The 25,109-nt window shown below is 40.9% G+C and overlaps 1 protein-coding gene across 5 annotated transcripts in view; it reads right to left on the bottom strand.

Annotated features, from left to right (window-relative positions):
* Positions 1-808: 808 nt before the first annotated feature.
* The window catches only part of msi2a (musashi RNA-binding protein 2a), a 212,643-nt gene continuing 188,342 nt past the window's right edge, over positions 809-25,109 (bottom strand). For 2 of the 5 annotated variants that reach the window (XM_060895607.1, XM_060895609.1), the window contains exons 12-15: positions 15,327-15,506; positions 11,206-11,360; positions 8,391-8,467; positions 809-2,945 (exon numbers count right to left, since the gene is read on the bottom strand). In XM_060895607.1, the coding sequence (XP_060751590.1) occupies positions 8,426-8,467; positions 11,206-11,360; positions 15,327-15,506 (377 nt within the window). In that variant the 3' untranslated portion in view covers positions 809-2,945; positions 8,391-8,425. Of the gene's footprint in view, positions 2,970-8,390; positions 8,468-11,205; positions 11,361-15,326; positions 15,507-25,109 lie in introns of all 5 variants that reach the window. The other 3 variants (XM_060895610.1, XM_060895612.1, XM_060895608.1) reach the window with 2 other exon arrangements.

Raw genomic sequence — 25,109 nt, 5'->3', positions numbered from 1 at the left:
TTTCATCATTGCATTTATCACAAGACTATAGTGAAAACAAATGAATACAATCAATAAAAATCACTTCTCTTTTAGACTGACATTTCAGTCCAGTGAACAGAATGATGGGATTGCCTCCTTCAGCGTATCTACGTAAATGGGACCTCCGTTTTTTTTCCCTCTAGCACAAAAATCTGCCAGAGCTATAGATATATATGTATACATAAATATATAAAAACAATATTTCGACAGGTCCACAATAACCGTGTATTGTATGTGTGTATATTACATATGAATTTCAGCACATGCCTACTAAATACAATGATGAACTGAAGCTTGGGTGTGGCGGGCAGTAGGGAATGGAGAGACAGAGAATTTGAGTACACAGTACATTGAAGTATAATTAGTATATTCACTACTATATCAACAACGACAAAAATATCATAAAATCTTAACCAACTCCCCCCCCAAATCGAAAACAGTGAAGGAACATCATTTTTCCTTTTTTTTTTTTTTTTTTTTTTTTTTTTTGGTAAGTATTGTATTTCATTTTTTTTTCTTGTACATTTGAACATTACAATAGTCATCTTTTTTTCCATTTTGTTTAAATTATTACTTGATCGTATCTCCAGATTGTGTAAAAAGCATCCAGCATTTTGCTTCACCTGGTTATTTGGAGCATCGGCGTACATTAAAATGAAACAAAGCCAAACAAAAAAGAAAGAATGAAAAACAAACAAACAAAAAAAAAACTTATACAGGAAACAAGAGACAAATGTACAAATATACATCGATCGAATCATTACCTTCAACAAACCACACTTTAAAATCATTTCATTAAACGTTATATATCTTTGACCAAAACCCAAAAGTCCATTATACAAGAAAAAGTTAGCACAGCAGCTCTGGTTCTCTGCATGAACATATTCAGTGTCTTCTATCAGCTGTATCTAAAATATGTCAATATTTTAGAGTCTATGCCGGCTATAGCCATGAAATGAGATCTAAGCTCCGAGGTCTAGAGACTGCTTTTCTTTTTGCTTGCCTCGCAGTGACATTCATATGGAGTCTTCATACATGAAACCCTGGTCAAGGAGCATTCAACATGTGCAAAAAGGAAGCGGTCAGAGGGCTTTTCCACTGGTCACAGTGCAATGATATAGCCTTATACTCAGTTCAGCATGGTTTGCCTGTTAACTCGCTGATAAAATAAATTACATTTTTTTTCTAAGCGTTTCCACCGTTAAAACTCACAGCACTGAGGTATGGTATAAAAGGTTTGCCTTCTCGATTCATTTAAAAAGAATAAGCTGCAACTAGGCATGTGCTGATCTTCAGTTACATCACGATAAAATATCACAAAAACAATAAAAGTCCGATCACAGATTACAACATTTATTTTCACAATGTTGTATTTTTAAAAAGTGACTACATTGTGGGGAAAAAATATAGATTTCTGCCACAATCTTCAAATATCCAGTGAATTAGGATCTTTGAGAACATGTTTTACTCACTCAAATGTCTAAAGTAAGCACCCTTAGAAGACCCTCATGCCGCGTTCTCAAAGTTTTCTCCTAAACAGAGCAAGAACGGAGTAACCGCACTTACTGGAAACGCGCGTCACAGCAGTATTGTGATCAATTGTTATGCTTTACATCAGCACATGCCTAACTGAAATGTACAGATACCGAGTTCCAAAATCAGGTAGAACCGAGTGTACAGGACAAACACCACCACCAAATAACATAGTCATTTTTTTTTTTTTTTTCCTTTCTTTTCTTTTCGTCAGGAGTATAAAAGTGTCAGGTCACACAGAGTAAAATCTCTTTAACACTACCTACAGTGTGCTTTGGATTGAAACATTGTTCTCTCAAAAGTTCAAGCTTGAATCTCCAGAGTGGAGATAAAAGCCTCCACCAACCGACTGTGAGCAGTGCCCTGTAGTCACCGGTTTGTAAATATGCTGGTATGACACTTGGAAAATTATTCAGCTCGAGTATTTACACAGCAAGCGAAAAACAGCTATCCGATAGATCCGATTCGTCACCGGGGTACTTTACTGTATTTTTGTGACACCTAGATAATAATCTGTTAAGACCTATATTTTTTTTTGTTTATTCACACCCTGGAACAATTTCTTTTGACACATGGTCAGAAAAATATGTACTTTCCCCCCCATTCTGTGTAGGTTATATGCAGTGACTGGAATAATATTTACAGTTCCTTTTTTTTTTTCTTCTTAAATCTGAATTCACAATGTATTCATTTGAGAAAAAAAAAAATGCCATAGTATACATTATTTTTTCCCCCCTAAACGACAAAAACAACACTTATTAAAAAAAAAAGGACCATAAAAATATTGGAGTCCTCTTTGTATTGCCCAAAAATAGGTAATTATGATCGACAATGAGACATCACAAGAATTAAAAACAGCTACTAAGATTGATTAGGTCAGTTTATCTCTCGGGGTTCTCTCAAAGCTGTAACGCTGGATCGTTCACTGTTTTTGTGCAAATATGACACCATAAAATCTGAGCTTTACATCAATTGGTACCAAAGGTAATTCAGACATGACCAGTAAACACAAACTACACTTTCCAAAATGCCAAAAGAAAATTCACTTGAATAGAAATAAGAAAAATTTAAATGACGACAAACCAACTAAACCTTTTTTTCCCCCAACTACATAACCAACTAAAAGCAAAAGAAAATATACAGAACAAATAAAAGTTATGTGGTTACAAGAGGGTGGGGGGTGTATGGTACAGCAGTTATTATTATAATTATTATTATTATTATTTTATTTTTTTTAAAGAGCTTAACATATCCTTTGTTCTTTTCTTCTTCATGATGCCACCCCTGTCCTTTTCACAAAGGGATGCTGCAGTGCTTGAAGTCTCACGTCATCACCTGTACACGACCAGTTAGAAACTGCGGCTCGTCTTCCCAGGACCTCCAGATTTATGCTGAGGAATCAAAACAGGTACAGACTAAGTAACATGAGTTTCTGTGTGACAAGCAGCTAATCACCAAAGCTTTAGCTACTACCATTCTGCACTGTTACAGAAACACCACCTCAATTAATAATATACACTGGTGTGAAAGTGTTGGCCCCCTTCCTGTTTTTTTTTTTTTTTTTTTGCATGTTTGTCACATTTTAATGTTTCAGATCATCAAACAAATTTAAATATTAGTCAAAGATAACAAGTAAACACAACATGCAGTTTTTAAATAAAGGTTTTATTATTAAGGGAAAACAAAATCCAAACCTACATGGCCCTGTGTGAAAAAGTGTTTGCACCCTAAACCTAATAACTGGTTGGGCCGCCCTCAGCAGCAAGACCTGCAATCAAGCGTTTGCTATAATTCAGCAACATTAGAGGGTTTTCGAGCATGAACCGGCTTTTTAAGGTCATGCCACAGCATCTCGATAGGATTGAATTCTTCAGCCATTCAGAGGTGGATTTGCTGGTGTGTTTTGGATCATTGTCCTGCTGCAGAACCCAAGTTTGCTTCAGCTTGAGGTCACGAACAGATGGCCGCACATTGTCCTTCAGGATCTTTTGGTAGACAACAAAATTCATGGTTCCATTTATCACAGCAAGTCTTCCAGTTCCTGAAGCAGCAAAACAGCCCCAGACCATCACACTACCACCACCATATTTTACTGTTGGGATGATGTTCTTTTTCTGAGATGCAGTGTTACTTTTATGCCAGATGTAATGGGACACACAAACACCTTCCAAAAAATTCAACTTTTGTCTCGTCAGTTTACAGAGTATTTTCCCAAAGGTCTTGGGGATCATCAAGATGTTTTCTTGCAAATCTGAGATGAGACTTTATGTTCTTTTTGCTCAGCAGTGTTGTTTTTTTTTTTTTACCTCTTCTTCCCAGTCTCTTTCTTATGGTGGAGTCATGAACACTGATCTGAGGCCTGCAGTTATTTGGATGATGTTGTGGGGTCTTTTGTGACATCATGGATGAGTCGTCGCTGTGCTCTTGGGGTAATTTTGGTCGGCCGGCCACTCCTGGGAAGGTTCACCACTGTTCCATGTTTTCACCATTTGTGAATAACTGCTCTCACTGTGGTTTGCTGGGGTCCCAAAGCTTTAGGGGGCCCTTGCTTTATATCCTTTTCTAGACTGATAGATCTCAATTACTTTTTCTCGTTTATTCCTGAATTTCTTTGGATCTCAGCATGATGTGAAGCTTTTGAGGATCTTTTGGTCTACTTCACTTCATCAGTCAGGTCTTATTTAAGTGATTTCTTGATTGCAGTAATCAGGCCTGGGTGTGGCTAGTGAAACTGAACTCAGGTGTGCTAAACCACAGTTATGTTTTAACAGGGGAGGCAAACACTTTCACACAGGGCCATGTGGGTTTGGATTCTTCATTTAAAAACTGCATGTTGTGTTTACGTGTTCTCTTTGACTAATATAAATTTGTTTGACGATCTGAAACATTAAAGTGTGACAAACGTGCAAAAAAAAAAAATCAAGAAGAGGCAAAAACTTTTTCACACCACTGTACGTGTTAAACACTAATTGAAAAACAAGCTAAAACAAGTTGATTATTTTGCTGTAACAGCATGTTCTGAAGTATTTTATTTCCGTTACCACAACAATTACAATTTAAATCCTGTTCTCACTGTAGCAGCTATGACACAAAACAACAATTTACCAAAATTTCATTTTGATAACACAATTTACCTTAGTTACTTATCACACACATACCTAATGTTACAATAGAAAAAAAAACATGGGTTTAATATTACTGCATATCACTTAGTTTATACCACAGTACTGAATCTGATGTGTCAGATGCAGCTGAACCCTTTAACTTTCTGAGGATTGTGAGTGTAAATGTATTGCAGTTCAAATGAATGGGTGTAGCCGTGTTAACTCATTTTTAGTTGTTTGAGGGAAGTAACCCCACAGATTCTGCAACTCTTTCTAATGCTATTCCTGTAGAAACGACCGGCATAGTGATGTGGAAGTTATTCGAGTGGACAGGGCTAGGGAGACTTCTGCGTGCTGAGTCTGGGATCTGACTCAACAGTCCACATGTGAAAATTTCAGAGCCATGAGTGCAACACAGTAGGATACCAGAGGAGCTAATAGAAATAGATGGAAACCCACACAGCACTGAGATGACAAGAAAAATATCACTGTCTTTAAATTCATTTTTAATAGCCAAGTCCTCTTTTGTATAAAGCGATAGCGAATTTAATTCCACTTGCACTGGAAGCCTCAATATATATAGACAGAACAGATCTACTTCTGGACTTGTCACAGAAAGTAATAGTGTGGCAGCTGAGCAAACCCTTTGCATGTTAAAATGAACATTGTGCTCTCTCTAGGTGTGCTGTTGTGTCCGGGTGACAAAATTTTAGGAGCAAGTCCTGTATGTTGCGAGGTGGAGACTCCAAGGGTCAGACTTATTTGTTTAGCACATCCCACAGATGCTCATTTAGAGTGAGAACCTGGGAATTTGGAAGACAAGTCAACATCTTGAATTCTGTCATTTTCCTGAACAATTTTTTACAGTGTGACCATTTACATTATCCTGCTGAAAGAGGCCACGGCCATTAAGGAATACTGCTGCCAGTAGGGGTTTTTGCAGCAGTGTTTAGAAAGTTTTCGAGTGTCATGAATGCCAGGACCCAATGTTTCCCAGCAGAACCAAAGCGTCATACTGCCTCTGCTGGCTTGCACTCTTCCCACCGTGCATCCAAGAGCTTTCTCTTCCCTAGGTAAGTTAAGTGACACACACCGGACTGTCCACATGATGTGAAAGAGAAAATGTGATTCATCAGACTAGGCCACCTTCTTCCATTGTTCCAAGGTGCAGTTCTAATGCTCATGTAAACATTGCAGGCATTTTTGACAGGGGTCAGCATGGCCGTCTGCCCACTCTGTGGCTTCAGGCCCCTTATAAGGGACAATGAATCTCTGAAAAGTTTTGTGAGGTAATATGCAGTACAAATATGCAGTAATTAGTACCTTTCCAAAGTGGTCCAAGGAAGGACAATAGGCAAAAGGGTCATGACAACCCAATGCTCATTTCCATTTATGGCATTTAGCAGATGCCCTTATCCAGAGTGTCTTACATTTTTATTTCAGTTTATACAACTGCGCAACTGAGGGTTAAGGGCCTTGCTCAGGGGCCCTGCAGTGGCAGCTTGGTAGACCTGGGGTTCGAACCAGTGACATTCCGATCAGTAGTCTAACAGCTTAGCTACCACATTTCTTCATGGGAATCAAAGGTCAGTCTGTTGTTTGTTTGCTGGTAATGCTAGAAAGGTGTCAAAGTGCATCACAGCTTGCTGCATAGCCGCAGAGTGGTGAGACTGCCCATCCACAGCCAAATGTCTACAATGGACAGGTGAGCAACTGGACCATGTAGCAGCGGAAAGAGGTTGCCTGGTCTGACGAATCATGTTTTCTCTTCAACATCATGTGAGCAGCCTGGTGTGTGTCACTTACCTGGGGAAAAGATAGCTCTAGGATGCCCTAAAAGAAATAGGCAAGCAGGTGGAAGCAGCATGATGCTCTAGGTAATGTTCTACTGGAATTCATGCAGATGTTGTTTTTACATTACACCCACCTAAACAACACTGTTGGAGACAAAGTACACTACTTCATGGCAGGGGCCACTTTCAGCAGGATAATGCATATTGGCATTCTGCAAAAATTGTTCAGGAATGGTTTGAGGACCATAGCTGAATTCAAGGTGTTGACTTGGCCTCCAAATTCTGCAGATCTCAATACGATTGGGAATCTTTTTGATGTCTAAACTATGGAGACACCACATCGCAGCTTACAGAACTTCTTGGAGTCAGATACCACAACACACCATCAGGAGTCTGTGCCTCAACAGGTTAGTTGTTTTGCAGGTTGAGGGTGGGGAGGGGTCAAGATGTTTGGAGCCAGGTGGGTTGATGCGAGTATTTCAGAAACTGCTGATCTCCTGGGAGTTTTACAATGACAGTCTCTAGAGTTCACCAAGAAGGGTGCAAAAAACATCCTATGCATGGACAGTATGCAGGCTGAAACCTTGTTGATGAGCAGTTGGGGGATAATAACCAAACTGGTCTGAGCTGGCAGGGAGTCTACAGTAACTTCAATGAGCACTGTGGTGAACAGAAAAGCATCTCAGAATGCCTAACGTCACATAGTGGACAACAACAGCAAAAGACCTCATCAGTCTAGACTCTTGTCAGCACATAGGAATTTGAGGCTATCATGGACATAGACTCACTTAAGCTGGACAGTAAACCCCCACTCACCCCCTTTGGATGAGCATGTGCCCTAAGATTCCTGTTCATGGCTGACAGGAGTAGAACCCAGTGTGCTCCTGTGCTGTTTAGCACATTCACCTCAAGTTTTATTATTTTGTGCAGGTGAGGAGGCTTTCCCTGTCTGTGAAGAACGAATACAAGTTACTATTTACTTCTTGACCACACAAACCAATCTGGCTCTTTTCCTCTGACCTCTCCTCAAGGTGTTTCCTCCCACAGAATTGTTGCTCACTGTTTTGCACTCTTTCTTTTGTGTAAACTTTAGAAGATAATGTTTGTGAAAATCTCAGGAGATCAGCAGCTTCTGAAACACTCAAACCACCCTTCTTGTACCAACAGCTATGTCAGGATCAAATTCAGTGATACGTTTTTCTTCATTTTCTGATCGGTTGAATTGATAACAGCATGAATAATGAAGAACACCTGCAAAAAGTGAATGCTGAGTGTAGTTCCTAAGGTTAACTCCAATATTAAAAAAGAGAGATGACTTCCACACACACACATCACTATATGACAGTTGGTATTGTCTTATACTATACTAAGCCTATAACATACTACTGTCAATAGAGAAAAAAAAGTAATTACTTCAATATCCTGCAATGATCATATTTAAAACAGTTCATACGTAAATAGTCTTCCATTTATGACCAAACAAAAGATTTACAGAAACCATGTGTTGATGCTGGGATGTGGTTGAACACTGGTGAGTGAATGGTGAGAGTCATGCATGTGGTTAAAAAAAAAAAAGCAAAAAGTAAAGAATAAAAGTGCACTTTTAAGTGATTTCATGCCTGAGTCCAGTTTCCTCTTTCACAAACCTGTAGCTTAGTTACACACTACAGAATCTGGAGGATAAAGCAACAGCACAGGCTTGTATAAACTAGTCTACTAATCTAGTAATGAAATGCATGAAACTACTGAATGAAAACATGCAAGTGGAAGGCAATGGCATGCATGTTCCTAAATGCGAATAAGACATTCAAGTTTGACTGTATGAAATGTGAATAGTTCCAGAAAGGTTAGAACAGGTGGAGGAGAAATTAGGACTGAAATAGGCTGACACAGTGATGGATACAAAGCACCATTGAGCAATATAAAGGAAACATAATACCTCCTCTGAGATGGCGACCGACCACCTGTTAGGTCTCAATGGTATCCGTTTGTAAAAGCCGTCGCAATCAAGGGGCCCTAAAAGTATACAGTTAGTGTGAATGTCAATAAGCATTGCAAGAAAAGTAAGTACATTTTCATCCACAGGATTGTTGTCAGCATGAGTGAGTCACAAACACTGATCTGATTGCTCAATGTAGGAGAGGAGGAATAGAACAGGCATTAAAAAAATATTCACAAGAAAGCCTTACTGTTTGCAAAGTATACTGTATGTATTCTATACTAGCTTTATTAATGCAAATTTCAAATCACTAAATAAAAAGTATATATATATATATATTATTTTACATCCAACATTAATTGACATGAGTAAATTACATCATTCAAATTTATAGCAATATAAGTGTTAATGGTACTTGTGGTGTTTTAATGCAGAGGGGTTTTTTTTATGTTAATTAATGAGCGAAATAATGTTAGTAAAAGCAACCCATTGAGACTTGCTTACAGACACCCTAAAAGTTTCTAGGAACAGAAGCATCACAAACACAATTTCAAGCAGAGCTAGATTAGTTTTCCAGCTTACTCCAGACCTTTAGTTCTAATTAACACGCATGCTTTTTGTCATCCAGTAGGTTTGAAGTATACAGGCTCTCAGTCATGCTAGCAGGATAACTGGAATACTTCAAACACACTCCAAAATGACGAAACGTCCACCCTCAACTCTTCCCAGTCTAGAGACGATCAATTTCCCCCTCCATATGCAAATCCTCGAAGCTGTCTGATTTCCTGATTGCGTTGGTGAAGCGAACCGCCCACACGGTAGATTTAGGGGGCAAAACGGCAAACTGTCAACATTAAAAAAAAAAAAAAAAACAGCTCTTATCGTGCCTGTCATCAGCCCATTGTGATTGTGACGGAAGCGCTTCAGAAAGAAGTTTAATCCATATGAATAAATCAAAGTCTGCTCTGGCAGGCAGCTACGGGCTCTCTAATCAGGCAGATTTGGAGGGAAGTGTTTGCTCCCAAATCCCACTAACATTCGTCTCAGTGGAGTACAACAGCTTCTAACATTAAATTCCTACTGGTTGTGTGTTCATTTCAGAATTACTCAGATCACGGCCTGAAAGTTAAGTGTTTTTCCTGCTTTAACACTGTAGATTCATTTCATCAGCTAATGATAAAGCTCTACACAAGATCATTTAGAGTTTAGTGGTGAACTCTAGAGCACCAAGAAGCCTCCAGGGCCAGTTATACAGAGTAATAAAGCAGCAAATGTTGAATCATTTGCCGGATTGTGGCCCCTACAGTTCTGCGGTGTGGCTAATTGTTGACACGTGTCGCAGAAATAAACATAGAGGAGCATTTTGCCTTCCGCATCATTTCCCGTGCTAATGTGATGCTCAGAGATATCATCCGCTCTCGGCCCAGCCTTCAACTCTGATAACACCCGCAGAGGAACTAACTCAACCTGAAACTGCACGACTACGCATTAACCTCTCATCTCTGAGCAAATCTGTGCACAGATGCCTCCCCTTTAACGCTACCGCATATAAATAAAGCTATGGATGCATGGCATGCATTTCTATTTCAGGGCGCTGTGGGTGTTACACAGAGTAGAAGTTCAAGCCGTTGGTCTCTTGAGGGTTTTTTTAAACTGTCAGTTAATATTCTTGACGTGTGTGTGACCTGCAAGCAAAGATAGGGATCGTGTAACTTATAGCCTTGACGCAAAGTGATCCTGGGGATGAGGATAATTATTTGATAACTATTATCAATTAACGCTGTTCGGCAAATATAAGGCGGGTGACAAAAAGGTTATTCAGTTCACAAAGGCAGAGAAGGACAGGCCCAGGATGACTGGCGTTATACACCTTGTCATAAAGCACATATCTGCCGTTGAGCTGGTTAAGACACTTAGTTGTGCGAGACTGAGCGTGTGAATAATTGAATTTCAATTTGGCACTTCATTACAAATGCATCCTTTAGCTTTTTTCAAATTGAGAGCGGCAGCGATTCAGAAATAGGCGCCGACATCTGTGACATTCAGAGAAGGAATCTGCGCTCCGCCAGCAAAAAGCCAATTAAAGCAACTTTTGTGCGGTGCCTTGCTTTTGTTTAGATATGGTGTCAAAAGCAGCTGCTTGTTACAGAGACATTGGAATTCGATTTACTCATTTCCAATCATGCAGGCTGTTTTTTCTTCTCAGTATGTTTGTGATGCTGTTTTGCCTCTTCCCCAAATTTCAGTCTATTCTGATAAGCTATTAGAATCTATTATTCATATCTACATGAATGTTTTTAGAACATTAAAAAAAGAGCTGATTAATTCACCATACATCCTCCGCTACAGACTGCTGCATTAGCAATAAAAAGGCTCACTTTAGACGACTATTTTTGGACAAAAAAATGTAATTCATCTAATGTTCTCCTTACCACAAATCACACAATCAGCCAATAAACCTGCAATACAAACCTAATGTCCTAACCTGGTTGCCTGAAATACCTTTGAGGCATCAAATAATCTTGAATAAGCTTGATTTAGTGGTTTCAGATTTTAATTCTGGGTGTCTTAAACTTTTATCAAGTAGCTCCATAAATCAGTAACCAACGTCTTGGCTGATTGAATTCATTTTGAGTCAAGTAAATTTTTTTGGCCAAAACGTTCCTCTAAATAAAGCCTTCAGAATAAAGATGCAGTTAATCTTTGGCTGACAAACAAAGCCAGAAAAATAAACCTCTCACATGTACAGTATGGGATGTACTTTCAAAACAGGTAGATTGTAGGTAGGGTGAAATTTGACGTGTATAATACTCACAGCGATGCCGTGGCTGAAGCCAGAGCCAGGCTGAGGACTAGCAGCACTGATGTAGTTCCCCACGGCCGATTCCTGACTAGTCGGGCCGTACAGATCGGCTACAGGCCCAGGACTGTTGGCACCTGGGAAGGCTCCGGGCCGAGCAGGGTTAGCACCTGAGGGAAAGAAACACACGCAAATACACAGTGCTGAAGTGGGAGTCCTCGGGGCCGTATCCAGTGAAACAAACTGAGATCGACTGGAGATTGGCATAACTGCAATATATGTGGAGAGAATATGATATGTAACGTCTATATTCATTTTCAGAATACTGAAATGCTAAATAACAGCAGCAACACCAGCAAAGAGAGTGGCACTGAAATGACATTTAGCTATTATTACTATAATTCCTAGCTTATGAAAACAGTGTTATTTATCCTGTACTAAAATAATATCCACCCCCCCCCAGTGATTGCAGGTGTATGCACATGATATATGGTGAAAATCTGACAATTTTGGGCTCAGTCATGCACAAGAGCGTCCAGCATGCAGACACACAAAGAATCCAGCATGCAGTCAAGCAGTCTTCTGCTGAGAGCACAGATTACATAGATGCTTCTGTTCAAATTACAGGACTTTCAAAGACTACACTACACAACAAGACGTTTGCAGAACAATGTCTCGTTTAATATGCTGATGGTGTTACCCTCACAATTTTTCTAATCTAAAAGAAAGGAGTCAGGTATCTGGTGTGAACGTAAGGTCACTTGAGTCACTTTATGTTAAATTCAAGTACTTCATATTTTAAACAGATGCTGTCTGCTAGACACTAACTATAAAAACTACGCTGAAGCTTGCCGGTCAGTTCAACTTGCCAGTATTATTAGGCTCGTCATTGCAACCATACAATCTGGTCAATAAAATTAAAGGCAGGCATGTACAAGAGACTGGGAAGGATAATCATAAGCACACTCCCTTTATAAATGGCCTAGACTATCACAGCTAAATCATGGTTCACTTTGGACCAGAAGGACAGAATTGTCTGCTTTCTCCAAAGACAAACCCTTTTAGCCACATCAATTCTCCAACCTCTGAGAATGGAATAAGCCTAAAAATTTAATTGCATAGCAGAAAAGCGCAAATACACACACGCAATCGCACTCGTACTGTCTGTGTAACGAATGACTGAAGTCAGGCTACTGTACCTGTCCGACCTGACTGAGATAGCTAATGAGGAGAGAGAACATGAGAGAGACTAATGCGTAACTCCAGGCATTTCTTAGGAGTAACCACACTGGGCTTATCTAAACAGCACACGTTCTAATAGGCCTGTTATTAAGCAATTGCAGCCGTTTTCACTTTTAACAGTAATCCTCATTTCTTGTAATTGGTGGATTCTTTTGAGGCACTGTGCGTTCTCTCTCTATCTCTCATTCTGTGTGCAAGCACAAGGATTTATGTTTCAACTTAAACCCCCAGGCTACACTGCTCCTGCTATTAACTTTAATAGGCAAACATGAGTTACACTTATTGGCTTTGACTGGTAGCTCAGCAGCACCATCCTAATTAAACCAGGGGCTTGTGCTTATGTGGCAGTTTTTAAGGTACAGGTGACTCATGTGCTGGTTCTTAGAGTTAGAGCTTTTATATAAATATGTATATATATATATATATATATATATATATATATATATATATATATATATATATATATATATATATATACACACACACACACACATAACCTTTGTGTCTTCCTGCAGCATGACAAAGTGCTACTACTAGTCGACAGGGCAAGAGGGCAACAACACCACAAAGAGCAGCTCCAACCTCCAGAGTTCACTGAGGTATTTTTCCTTGTTCATCTATTCAATTAAATAGGGACTTGTCTACTCTGTGCTCCACATACACAAATACGCATGTGTAATGAAGTTCTCTCTGAAGAGGTGCATATAGAGCATTTTGGGAAGGAGTCAGCAGTGTCAGCAATTTGTAACAGAGCTGACAGTGACATATCGATTAACTTCAAGAGAGGAAAAAACAAAGGCTGCATATAACGAATGATAGCTTGTGTTAAAAACCCCACAAGATATATTGTTTGTTCATAAATTAAAGATGTTAAAATGCTTTGGTAACGTGGTGGTAACAGAAAATACCCCCAGCTCACATCACCCCATTGTATTTTCCTCGAGCAGCCTGTCTCCCTGTGTTTTATTTCTTAATCTAACAACGACACTCACACACTCACTTCCTTGTTACTGCTGTGGGATAAAATGCTTTGCCGTGACCCCTAAAAGCTCCAGGATGCATTGATTATGTTTATGTTGCCACAGTAACCAAGATACAGGAGACAGCTTGACAGCACCTCATATCAAGTATCACCTTAATCCAATAGAAGTTTATCTCTCAATGTTCTTGACCTATATTAAAAGCAATATTGCTGTCATATATCGCAGAAACCGAGACAGAAAGGCACATTACTTCCTCGGAAGCCACTGTGGGGGAAAAAACAAAAGCAAAGCTGAAGTGTCCTTTACATCTACCTGATAAAGGCTGATGAGATGCCAGTGAAATATGTCAAAGAAAAAAAATAAACTGCAAGCAAACAGGGGAGCAAATGCAAAGCAATTCTTTTGCTTGTGTGTGTGAAAAGACACAAAGTGCATTATAGCTGTTCTTTTAAATGTGCTCCAGACAGGTCTGGGTGAGGTCTGTCTACAGTTTAAGTGTTGTATGGCACTCATGTAGCTTACAGTCCTGGCCCCACCCCCCAGGGTACCACTGAAGCTTAACATGGTGAAATGTGCACAGGCTGGGCCCGGGTCCAAACCAGGAGATCTGTGTAATCTTCAGCGTAAAGCACAGCGACTAAGATGCCTTTCCTTGTCTGCTGCCAAAGCAAATGAGGCAAGACAGGCGAGGAAAGGCGGAGTGCCCTGGCAGGCCTCACACCACCTGGCTGGAGCTGACACCAAGGCAGTCGTTATGACTACTGCAGTCAGTCAATGGCACGCAACACTACACCGGAGCATAGCGTATCCGAGCTTGCAGTGCTCAAGATGGCGCAGGCAAGGAGGCCCATGGAGGGGCTTCTGAAAACGGTCAACCAATGAGCCTTGACTTGCTGTGAGACTCGGGGGTCATGCTCAACGTTAAAGACTTTGCAACTAGAATTTGAATTGATGTCTCCACCTTTGGGCATCAGGTGAAAGCTCGGCTCGAAGATCAAAAGCGAACTTCTGCAGGCTTTTTTCCTTCACTTTTTAGATGGAAGAGGAGCAGAGGCTTGTCAGTGTTTACACATTACACTTGTGATTTTAAAATTATTAACTGCTCCTTTAGGAGAAAGTAACACATTCAGAGCTAATCTATTTCAATGTAGGACTTGTTACTGTTCACTGAATTTTAAGGACTAACATTTTAGATGTGAAATAACTCTTTAATGTCACACAAGCTTACAAGCATTCCGTCAAGCAAGACATAAAACTGCAAGGATGTTCCCGGATGCCTGCGTTTAGAAGACGGATCAGACTAGTGTCAGGTGAAGGTGACTTGCTGCTTTACTGCGCTACATAAAGTGACAGGAAGGGAATTAGCCTGGTTTCTTATTGTGAATTTAACACTTTATATGAAATGACAACTGTTAGAAATTCTGAAGGAAAAATAATTTGTAAAATGATGCTGCTACTCAACACATCCTTAAAACAATGCTCTAAACAAAATCGAGGTTTTAAACGCATACCATGCTCCTTCAGAAGATGCAGAAGTGTGGGTGCTAATGATTAATATATAGGGGTAAAGAAAGTGACTGAGGCATCCATTTTGGCATGCTTACGACCTGTGCATGCATCCTGATGTACCTTCGTGCAAAAAAAAAAACAACAACAAAGAATGGATCTACAGCACATAAAATTAAAGATCTCTCAAAGGGAGAAATAAACATGACTATATGAAGTTAAACCCAGCATGCAGTGCATCTCGGGGGAAAAAGTTCAAAAGGTGTTCATGTCTTTGAAAACTTTTTTAGTGAACACCAATGATAAACCAAGTATGTTAAGTACAAGATGTGACTAGAAGAAACAAATAGCAAAAAAAAAAGCAAAGGTAAAGGCAGGGCTAGGACAGAAACGCGCCATACAAACCTGGGCTCTTAAACTGATCCGGGCTGTGAAGGTGCTGCAGGGGAGAGTTGCAGGCAGATGTGGCGTGCTCGCTTTGCAGCATCTGAGCCGCCTGAGGCCCCAGGGAGCCATAGTCGGCAAAGGAGCAGGGCGCCCCCCGCTGGTCACTGGGTGCGGAATAAAACCCATAATCGGGAAAGCCTGGGAGATACAGTACAGGATGGGGAAAGGGGAGAAGGAAGGGGTGAGGGGTGGGACGCCATCATTTGGGGAAAAATTCTTTCATTGTACACAGTTATGTAGGCAAGGTGTGTTTGTTTGCGTGGCGTTCATGAGAGTGGCTAGAGATACATGGCTCTAGATGCTACGCTACCTGCTCATTATATCCAGCTTTCAGTTTTCCTAAGTATCCTGCATGACTAGAACAGAGCGAGAGAATTGGCCATTGGCTAACTGCTTCAAGTGATTAAAAAAATAAAGACAGCCAGACAAGGAGGTAAACACCAGGCCGCTGGGATAGTTCGCACGAACGACCTTCAGAGTAACCTAGATGATCAATGTGGAGCAACAAATCGTTTTCATTCACACACTTCGATTCTTGAAAACGTGTTAATACAAGTTTCTTTCTCTAAAGATGGGAACAACGGTTTCTATAAAGGGACTATTGAAGAATCCATTTGATACGGACTAAACACACGGCACTACACAGTAAGTTCTCTGTATGACAAAGGAAGCCACATTCATGTTTACCGGGCACACACATATTAGGGAGGGTCAACAGCACACAGCACTGCACTGCACTCATCACATCACACTTCCTTTCACTCAGAAGGCAGATTATCAACGCACCAGAGAACATCACTGACAAGCATAAGCTGACTTTCAGAGTTTGTCAGAATAACTGGAGATGGAGATTAAATTTTGAAAGCCAGTGGTAGCACTGAGACATCTTTCCATCTGATGTAATTCAGTCAAGGCAAGCAACACAGGCATTTTACTCTGTGCATTAGGTCCTTTTTTATTATTATTATTATTATTATTATTATTAGTGCCCCGAAGTATAAAGGGAGGCCTCAGAGCACTGCCTCACCTGGCCGTGCATATGATTGTGTCAGTACCTGCAAAATGTAATCTAGCTGACAGAACCACAACTTCCTTATGGTTAATGTGCCTGCTTCGTATTACAGCATGCAGCCCGAGAACTGCACTGTGGCTGCGTTATCATCTTTTTTTCCTGAAATACATATGCTATTTAAAGGAATCAGACAAGCCTGCAACTATAATGATGTCCCCTAAGGGCATGGTAGAATACAGAGCAGGGAGACAACCGATCTCCTATTTTTTGTTCAGATATCAAACATCTTTTCTGAGAAAGTTCCATATTCCACAGAAGTTGTTTTTCAACGAAAGGACTTAAAGTAACAATCATGAAAAACTGGTGTTGAGTACGTTTTACAATCTAATATACTACTTCTAATAAAAACATTCCATGCTCATACCGAGCCCAAAGGCTTTGTAAATGGACCAACGGCTCTTAAAATGGGAAGTGGTGCAAAAGTTACAGTTTACAGTATAGGTGTGTAAACAAAGCCTTGTTGGCGTTAGCATTAATAAAGTAGCTGTCATTCAGTTTACACTGCAATTCCAAGTAGAATGGGGATTTCAGATTAGACAGCAGCTGTGAAACCATCAGTGGGATTTTGATGGTAGAAAGAGCTTTACCATGAATCTTACACAAACGTTGACTTACATAATCACTTAGTCTATATATAAAATACCTAATCGATCCAAACCATTCAGAACACTGAATACTGTGGAAAGTGCTTTTGGGGATATTGTTTTTTTTGCAGTCCTCCCAAATCTCTCCCACAAGTACCACTGTCCCTAAACTGACTGCAGGCAGGGGGCAGAAAGGCTCTCTCTCTCTCTCTCTCTCTCTCTCTCTCTCTCTCTCTCTCTTAATGACTCATCTCTGATAGGACTGCAGCAGCCTTGGAGTCTGCACTGCCCACTGCGGCTCCTGCTGCTGACTCACCACATCCGCATCTGCTCGCGTGCACACACACACACACCGGCAGAGAGACACACACACGCTAGATGCCTTCTGTCCAATTGTCTGTCTGTACGTCCCTTTCATGTGCCTTCATCAGGCACCTGGCATGTGTGCGCACACACATCTGCTCAGTGCCACACAGCTGCACGTCCTTAATACCCCATCATTGCCCCGTCCCTTCCAGTGCAGCCTGCATCTACACACAAATGAGAGCTGATTCCCCCAGCATAAAGCACTCTGTGTTTGTATTTTCCATTCCACTGTATTTCAATGAACATCTCAATAAAGGGTCCAACCCAGGAAGAGTTGGAAATCTGAGAGGGGTGGGGTGGGGTGATGCCAGACCAGGGGATTGGGGAGACCTCGGGGAAGACAGTAAAAGTGAGGAGTGAAAAACACTGACTGGTATAAAACTCCTGAGATGCGCCTGATGCTACTCATGTTATTACCTCACTGTTCTGTAACCGTATGACTTTCATGGTAAATAGGTATCCTTTCAGCTTAGTTTTAATTATTCTTAGCTCAAACACAATACAAGAAAGAAAAGGAAAAAAGGGAGCGTGAAAGAGACGACTTTTATTTAATCCGTTTTTAACGTGCATGCAAATAGCTTGTCGTCCTTGAGTTTCAAAGTGGGTTCCGGGCTCCTCACTAATTAGACAAGCTTCCTCGGCTTCCTCTCCTCACTCTAATTAGAATCTTTAATAACAAACAAGCTCCGACCTTTACAAAAGGCTTCGCCACAATCTCCTCCATTAGCTAAACGGATGAGAAGAGAAGGGGTGAGAGTAAAACCGTCCCCCCCCCGCTACAGCCAAAACACCATCCAAGGGTCTTAGGCATTGCCAGGCGCACACAATGTCGGCTTCCTGCTGCGGTCTCTTCAAGGCGGTGGCAGAATGTTTTTAGGAAGAGGGAAGCGACAGGACACGAGGACGACATCAGCACACACAACAAATACACATGGTGGCCTTGTTTGCTATGACACAGACAATTAACCCTCAGCTGGCAACATCTTGCAACCTGGAAGGTCTTATCTAATAAAGGCATTTTATTGTTCAGGTAGATTGCCTCTAATGATAGTGCCATCAGTGTAAAAAGATTTGAATAAAAATGGGCCGTCACGAGGGAAAAAAAACAGAAAGTCGTTCTTCAGTGGATGGCGGGAGTGTGAAAGAGACACCATCTGGGAGTGCTGCAATCACTCGGTTATCATCCTGCGCTAATTTTCGTTTCGGCGCATACAAATGATTTACTTCGGGCAAAGGTGAGAAACAAAGTGCGATTGAGCCGAAGAGCCTTTTTTCTCCTCTTAACATCAAAGTTAGAGAAATAATGGTCTCTCTCTGATCTTTCCCTGGTACAGCATATGTTTCTCTCTGTGGTGTGTACAACGAAACTGATTGTGTTGCTGGCTTCCTCTGGGAGAGGCGGTGGCGGTGGAGTGGGTATGGATTAAAGAAAGGCGTTTATTCGTACAGCGCGAGAGCAAATTTGCTGCATGCTAATGAACAAACATCAAATGGTGTGTTAGAGCTGCGCAGACATCTGCTGCCACAATGTAGCCTAACTACAACAAGCAGGAACATCACACAAGCCCTGTGTTTGGAGTAATGAAGTTGACTGTTTCTGATGTGTTAAAGCATTCGATGCGAGTAAAGGTACATAGCCTTAAAACAAACATGACGAATCATGTTCAAAAATAAATGAACGCAACATTATTTCCCTCACTTCAACAAACATGAGTGACGAAAAGAGAAATTGCTTGAACAAAAAGTCTTGAACAATTAAAGCATGTAGAAGAGTGTTTCAGTTACCATAATTGTTTTGTCAGACTGTATAATATATATAACTATTAAACTATGATTAATATAGGTCTAGGTGTGTATGTCTTTTTCTAGTAGTTGACGCGTGTCATTCCCTTGCCGATTGCGCGTGACAATGTTTATTAATGTTTTTTTTTGCCACTCATTCTGAAGTTTGTGTATTTTTTTTTTACTTGCTTTTGGAGCTGTTCACGTTGCTGTCTGTAAAGCTAATACATACATGCAGTTAGAAAGAAAATTAAACTATTGGACGACATCATTTCTATGCATTTTTAGGAAGCTAACGATGAATTGTGGTCTTGACCTGATTATGACAACTCTACATGTGTACATGTGTCTACATGTGATTCCAGCACATGTGTGGTCCTCACTCAATATATTCTCAAAGTACAGCTATTCAGTGTCTTATTGAGTGAACTCCACGCTGCTACAGGAATAGCTGCTATACAAAGTCAAGTCCTGTACAACACTCAGTGAGAGATCCTGGTGTTCAGGTAGGTGTCGGTGACTTTAAGCCGAAACAGTGGTTCAGGATGAATGCGCACAGATCTTCTCATCAACCACCCCCACCTCTCATCATCCAATTATTAACATTCTAGCTATCAGCCTGAAACAAAAGACCACTTCTTCGCCGTTTCTTTTTTAAATCCCATGGTCTAATTGGATGTAATTACTCATCTACAAAACAAATGAGTAGGTCGGCGTTGCTGTGGCGACCGGAACGGTGGGTCCAACAGTGTGAATCGTTTCACTGAGGTTCATTTCTGTGGATAATTATCACTCCTTTCCTTTCTCTGCCTTTTGCCCAGTCCCAGAGGGGGTTACCGTCGCCAAGCTCCAGTCATCGGCTAACGCTAATTCAACTGTCTTCAGCTATTCCGTCTGTCTATCCCTCCCTCTCCATTTTTCTGCATACTGCCATCAGGTGTGTGGCTCACTTCAAGTGAATAAATGCTGTGCTCTCATATCCACTTTGCCAGATGACTGCCTCAGAGAAGGAATTCCAAACCAGTGCCCCGAATGTATGACTTTTTCTCTCACGAACGAGGAGTATGAATTTGTCCACTAGCAGGAGGACTAGCAGCATATCAATCCAGTGCCAGTTCTCCCACCATAATTTTTTTTCTTTAAATTTCAATTTTGAAATGGAGAATGTGATTATCCTAATACTAGTGCTTCAGTGATTATAAATACACATGCTGTTTCCACTTCAAATCCCTGGTGGCCCTCAACTTCCAGGCCAAATGTCAATAAACCTGTCAGATGCCTTCCCAAATGAGCTTTGAATTTCAGAGCAGCTACAATTAGCGACTTCATTTCCACTTATGAAGAGGCCCGGGGTAAGCTTTCACTTTTTCTTTTAAAAAACAGACTGTTTCTAAATGAACTGTTGAGTAATTAAGACCCCTTGGTGAGTCATTCTGACAGTGCTGACATTTCCCAAATAGTTAATATTAAATGTCTTGTCATTTTGTTCTGACAGAGGCTAATGAGTGTTAACAGATGATTTACTCCTGTCTCAACAGTACCGGAGCTCTAGCTGCTCGGATGTCTCGGAATGCTTAGAATGCCTCGAATGCCTCAATTCAGAAGTATACTGAAGTCTAAAGAATGAAACCTGGACATGGGAAGAATCTCACATTAGAATGGAGAACATTCCTTTGAGACACTGTGGTGTTGTGAACCAAAAATAATGGTTTCAAATGCTGTGGTCAGAAAAGTATCACAGTTTAGCCCTCTAAGTACATATCCACATACAGTAGCCCCACTAGGTACAACTGCACACGACACGGTGGTGCCACAAAGATGCACGATGCAAGCAAGAACAGGCACACCTGACTGTTTAACAGCCGTGGTGTCTGTGGAGAACAGTGAAACAGTCAGTCGGACCAAACCGTCTTTCCTAAATAACATGGGTACTTTACGATCAGGCACGATGCATTGGGCCAGGAAAACCAAGCCTAGGAATGTATGTCACTCAAGCGTGTCTTACCAAGCTCCACAGACCAAAACTGCACTTCAACCACAAAAAAAAACCTTTCACATTGTGTGAAACGGGTCATGGTACGGAGGGAAAACGAGAAGAAGAAACTTTCGAGATTTTATCTCTCTGTGAGTGACGAGATGAAAGTGGTCTACAGCTGAGCACCGCTGGAGTGTGCTTCCCCTTTGAAGTTCAGTATGGTTCCTCCCAGAGGCCCTGTATGAGCATCTGCCCATCACAGCTGTGCGGCGGAAACAACCTGAAACAGAGGGGAGGAGCGCATCTCTAACCTTTATGTGTAACATTTCTCTTCCTGCGAAGAGAGCCTGTAGGACCAGTGTCACATGGAGCATCCTTGAGAGAGCAGAGCTGCTGTTGGTCCTTTTGGCACGAGTTGGAGTCACATCTGTGTGTGTGTGTGAGAGAGGGAGGGGCAATAGATGGGCACATCTGAGAGCTGGGGAGCCAGTTTAATCTCACCATGGCAGTGCAGGCCAACGTGGCCCTCTGCTGAGCCTCTCAGCAGTGATCACCGTGCTTGTTGGGATGAAATGCATAATGATCTCAAGATAATGGGAAGTGCTCAGCCAAACGAGAGCAGCTCCGTGTCTAGCCAGCCGCAGACCTCATCAGGCAAGAATGGGGCTTTATACAATAACTTCCTGCTTGTCTCATCAGGATAATGTGTCCAGAGGATAGAGCCACAGGAAGCTGATGACAAGGAGGAAGACAATGGACCACAAGCCAATTTATGAATACCGAATGAAAACAAAGAGAAATACTGACCATTTCCCTGTGACAGCCTGACCAAAAGGAAAAGGCTGACGTAAAAGAGCAAAATGTGTTGGTGGTATGGAGACAGCATAATTACACAAAACCTTTATATCAAGCCCCATTGGTGAAAGCAGAGTTTTTGACACCTGTATGCCTGCTATTGTGCAAGACCACAGCTTGGATCGACTCTGAGGTTAAACGTAGCTGTGATTGGCCATTTTATAATCTGTACTGAAAAACTGCTTATTTAAGAGAAAGCTGCAGGCAGTGTTAACCTTCAGCACAATAGACTTCTTATTGAGCAGCAGGGGACAGCTGGCCACCTGCACAACACACACTCACAAGAGGCACTGTAGACGTACTGTTCGTTTCCTGACAACCAACAAGTTGTGTAGTAGAAAGATGTGGATGCAGATAGTAGTAAAATTAAAACATCAGAAATGACTGTAAATTGTAAACCAGGTGTAATAGTGTGTGCATGATGATGCCCTACGATGGATTGGTGCCATGGGACAGCATCAAGATCCACCATGACTCTAACCAGGATAAAGCACACACTGAAGGAGCAATTAAGTGTGTTTTTTTTTTTTTTTTTTTTATTATTAAATATATCATGATATCCACAATATGTCAGTAAGGGGGGACTGACACTCTTTCACAATATCAATATTCTGCATTTTCTTATCACCTAGTAGACAAAAAGAAAATAATCTCTGTGGAGATACTCAAATTCCTCCATCAAACAGGGAGTAAGTAGTAAGAGAGTGAGGCAGAAAGACAGAGGGAGTAGGAGTGGTGACTTGAACAGCATGTGCCAGCATGGCAGTCGGACACACACACAGCCAGCTATGGAGTCTGGCTGGCAAGAAGAATAGAAGTGTGAGAGACAGACCTCCAGAGGGCAGCGCCTCCTGTGGTGCAGCACCCTGTGGCTCACATACTCTCAGCTGCACGTGAGGTTCAGGAACAGACGGACAGTTGGAGAGACAGAGACCAACTGAGAGAAAGTCAAAGGGACAGCTAGTGAGACAGATAGACAGGCCAACACTTGGCCTCCATCTGTAGACTGCACTTCAAATTCTCAGCCAAGAGCTAAAACAACTAGACCTGAGCTAAACTTTACACAATGTCTTCATGAGTAAGTCCTAAGGGGGGGATTCATGTGACCATGCAAGCAAAAGATAAGCAAGGGGTGGACATGTGTAGTTGGGTTCCTGAATTGAACACTGATTTTCTGAAATTAATATTTTTAAGGTGTAAAAGATTTTTCAATTTGGTCTCCTGTCAATTTCCACCCACCATCCTGTGCTCCTGTATCATGACAGCTACCAACATGGGAAAGCAAAGGCTAACCACATGCTTCCATGAAAACACGTGAAAGAAAAGTTCCATCAAAACTCATGCTGCCTACCTGTCAAGCGCCATCTACCCTCTTCCACATACATGAGCTCATGGACTACTGAGTGAATAAGTCTCTCACTCTCAGACAGTAAGGCCAATCTAGACTCAGGCCAAGAATGGCCTCAGCATTATTGGGACGCAAACTCACAATCTCTAGGTTTTTTTTCCTAGAAAGCATTTCTAGAAATACTTCAGTCAAATTTAGGACTAACAAGTAACTAATTCATGCATGATAAGAAGTGCAAGAGAGAACAAGGTAAACTCAATAGTAGGACACTCATCTCTGATCCGTACGTGCTATGATATGCATCTTAATAAGTGATCAACAATCTGATGTATGTAATTAATAACATATAAAATACATATCAGCCAAGGGTTTAAAAGCTTATTTCAAGTCATTATACTGGAATACAATGATTACATACACACTATGTGCTAAAAGCAAAAAGCGGAATTAACACTAACTATAAACCTAAGCATGAAAGTTTATTCAGGAACAAACAAACAGTAAAATGTTTAACACAAAGCATTACCAGCTGGATTATATCCAATCATCCTTAGGTAAACCAGATGCTAATAAACACGACTGTGGCCGACAAGAAGACACGATGTCGAAACGTTTTACCTGCTTGCATGCAAGTTTTTGCCTGTAGTGGTATTAAAGTAAGTATGGTCTGACAGGAACATTTCTGAATAATACTTAGGAATATATATATATACACCAAAAAGAACTGCCTGTGTGGTATAAGACTTTTACAATACCCTCACATTTGTGTTACAAGGCAGAGGCAGAGGTATAGTAAAAGAAAAATCAGCCTTTCGGATGTCCTTGTGTCTGTGGTGCTTCACATACTCTAATCTCACACATTTTAAACATCAGAGTCAGCAGTGCATGTCATTTCCTCAGCTATCACTGTACGGGATGCAGCACTTAATTTCGGTGAGAGTCTTACAGCTTTGTGAGGTACAGAAGTACAGTCACCTTTATAAACAGCAGACATTTTCAGGACACTGTCTTAACTTTGCACCCAACCATGTTGATTTGTGTTGTTTAAGGTTTCTCAGTGGCTGAGTGTTATTTACACATCAGTTAAACACTCCAGTCGAGGATTTCTAGAGACAGTAATTAGTTTTAGGACAAACGGATACCTGTCCCAGTGTAACAGAAACGCTGTCAAAACACACAATTCCCACATACTTCTCGCATGTAAAACTGCTGATGCCGAAAGTTCACTGTGTCTAAATGATGAGTCCCAACACCTCTGAACAAGCTGCTAGCCTCACGGTTTAAACCAACTATTTTAATCTTAAGCCATCACCAAGGTAGCACTTTGTATCATATGCTTGGCTATTACCCCAAGTTCACACTCGCAAACAACAAAGGAGCACGTGACCATTCATTTTCCATGCACGTGTGACACGGTGTGTAACGGGCAACATTTCAATGAAGATTTTATGAAGATTACATAAGACACAGCAACAAAGCTCGAGTAAGTCCTCAGACTAGTCCAGTTTCTTCCCAATTCCAATAAGATCCTACTTTCTTATTATTTCCCATTTTAAAGTTTGACGCACAGACACTAGAATTATTACAAATAAATTTTAAATGTAAATAAATAGTAAAGATCATTGGTGTCTCTGGTAATTGTGTCATATGAGCTTTGTCAAATCAAACAAAAAGACTTGTTTTTGCTATTATTGTCTCTCGTGTAGTTAGATGTAATTAGCACGGTGCTCGACACAGTAAATTTCCCATGCAACATTAG

This window comes from Tachysurus vachellii, chromosome 20 (genome assembly GCF_030014155.1).
Source record: "Tachysurus vachellii isolate PV-2020 chromosome 20, HZAU_Pvac_v1, whole genome shotgun sequence".
Lineage (NCBI taxonomy): Eukaryota > Metazoa > Chordata > Actinopteri > Siluriformes > Bagridae > Tachysurus > Tachysurus vachellii.
Note: the sequence above shows the minus strand (reverse complement) of the source record. Positions and strands in the feature narration are given on the sequence as shown.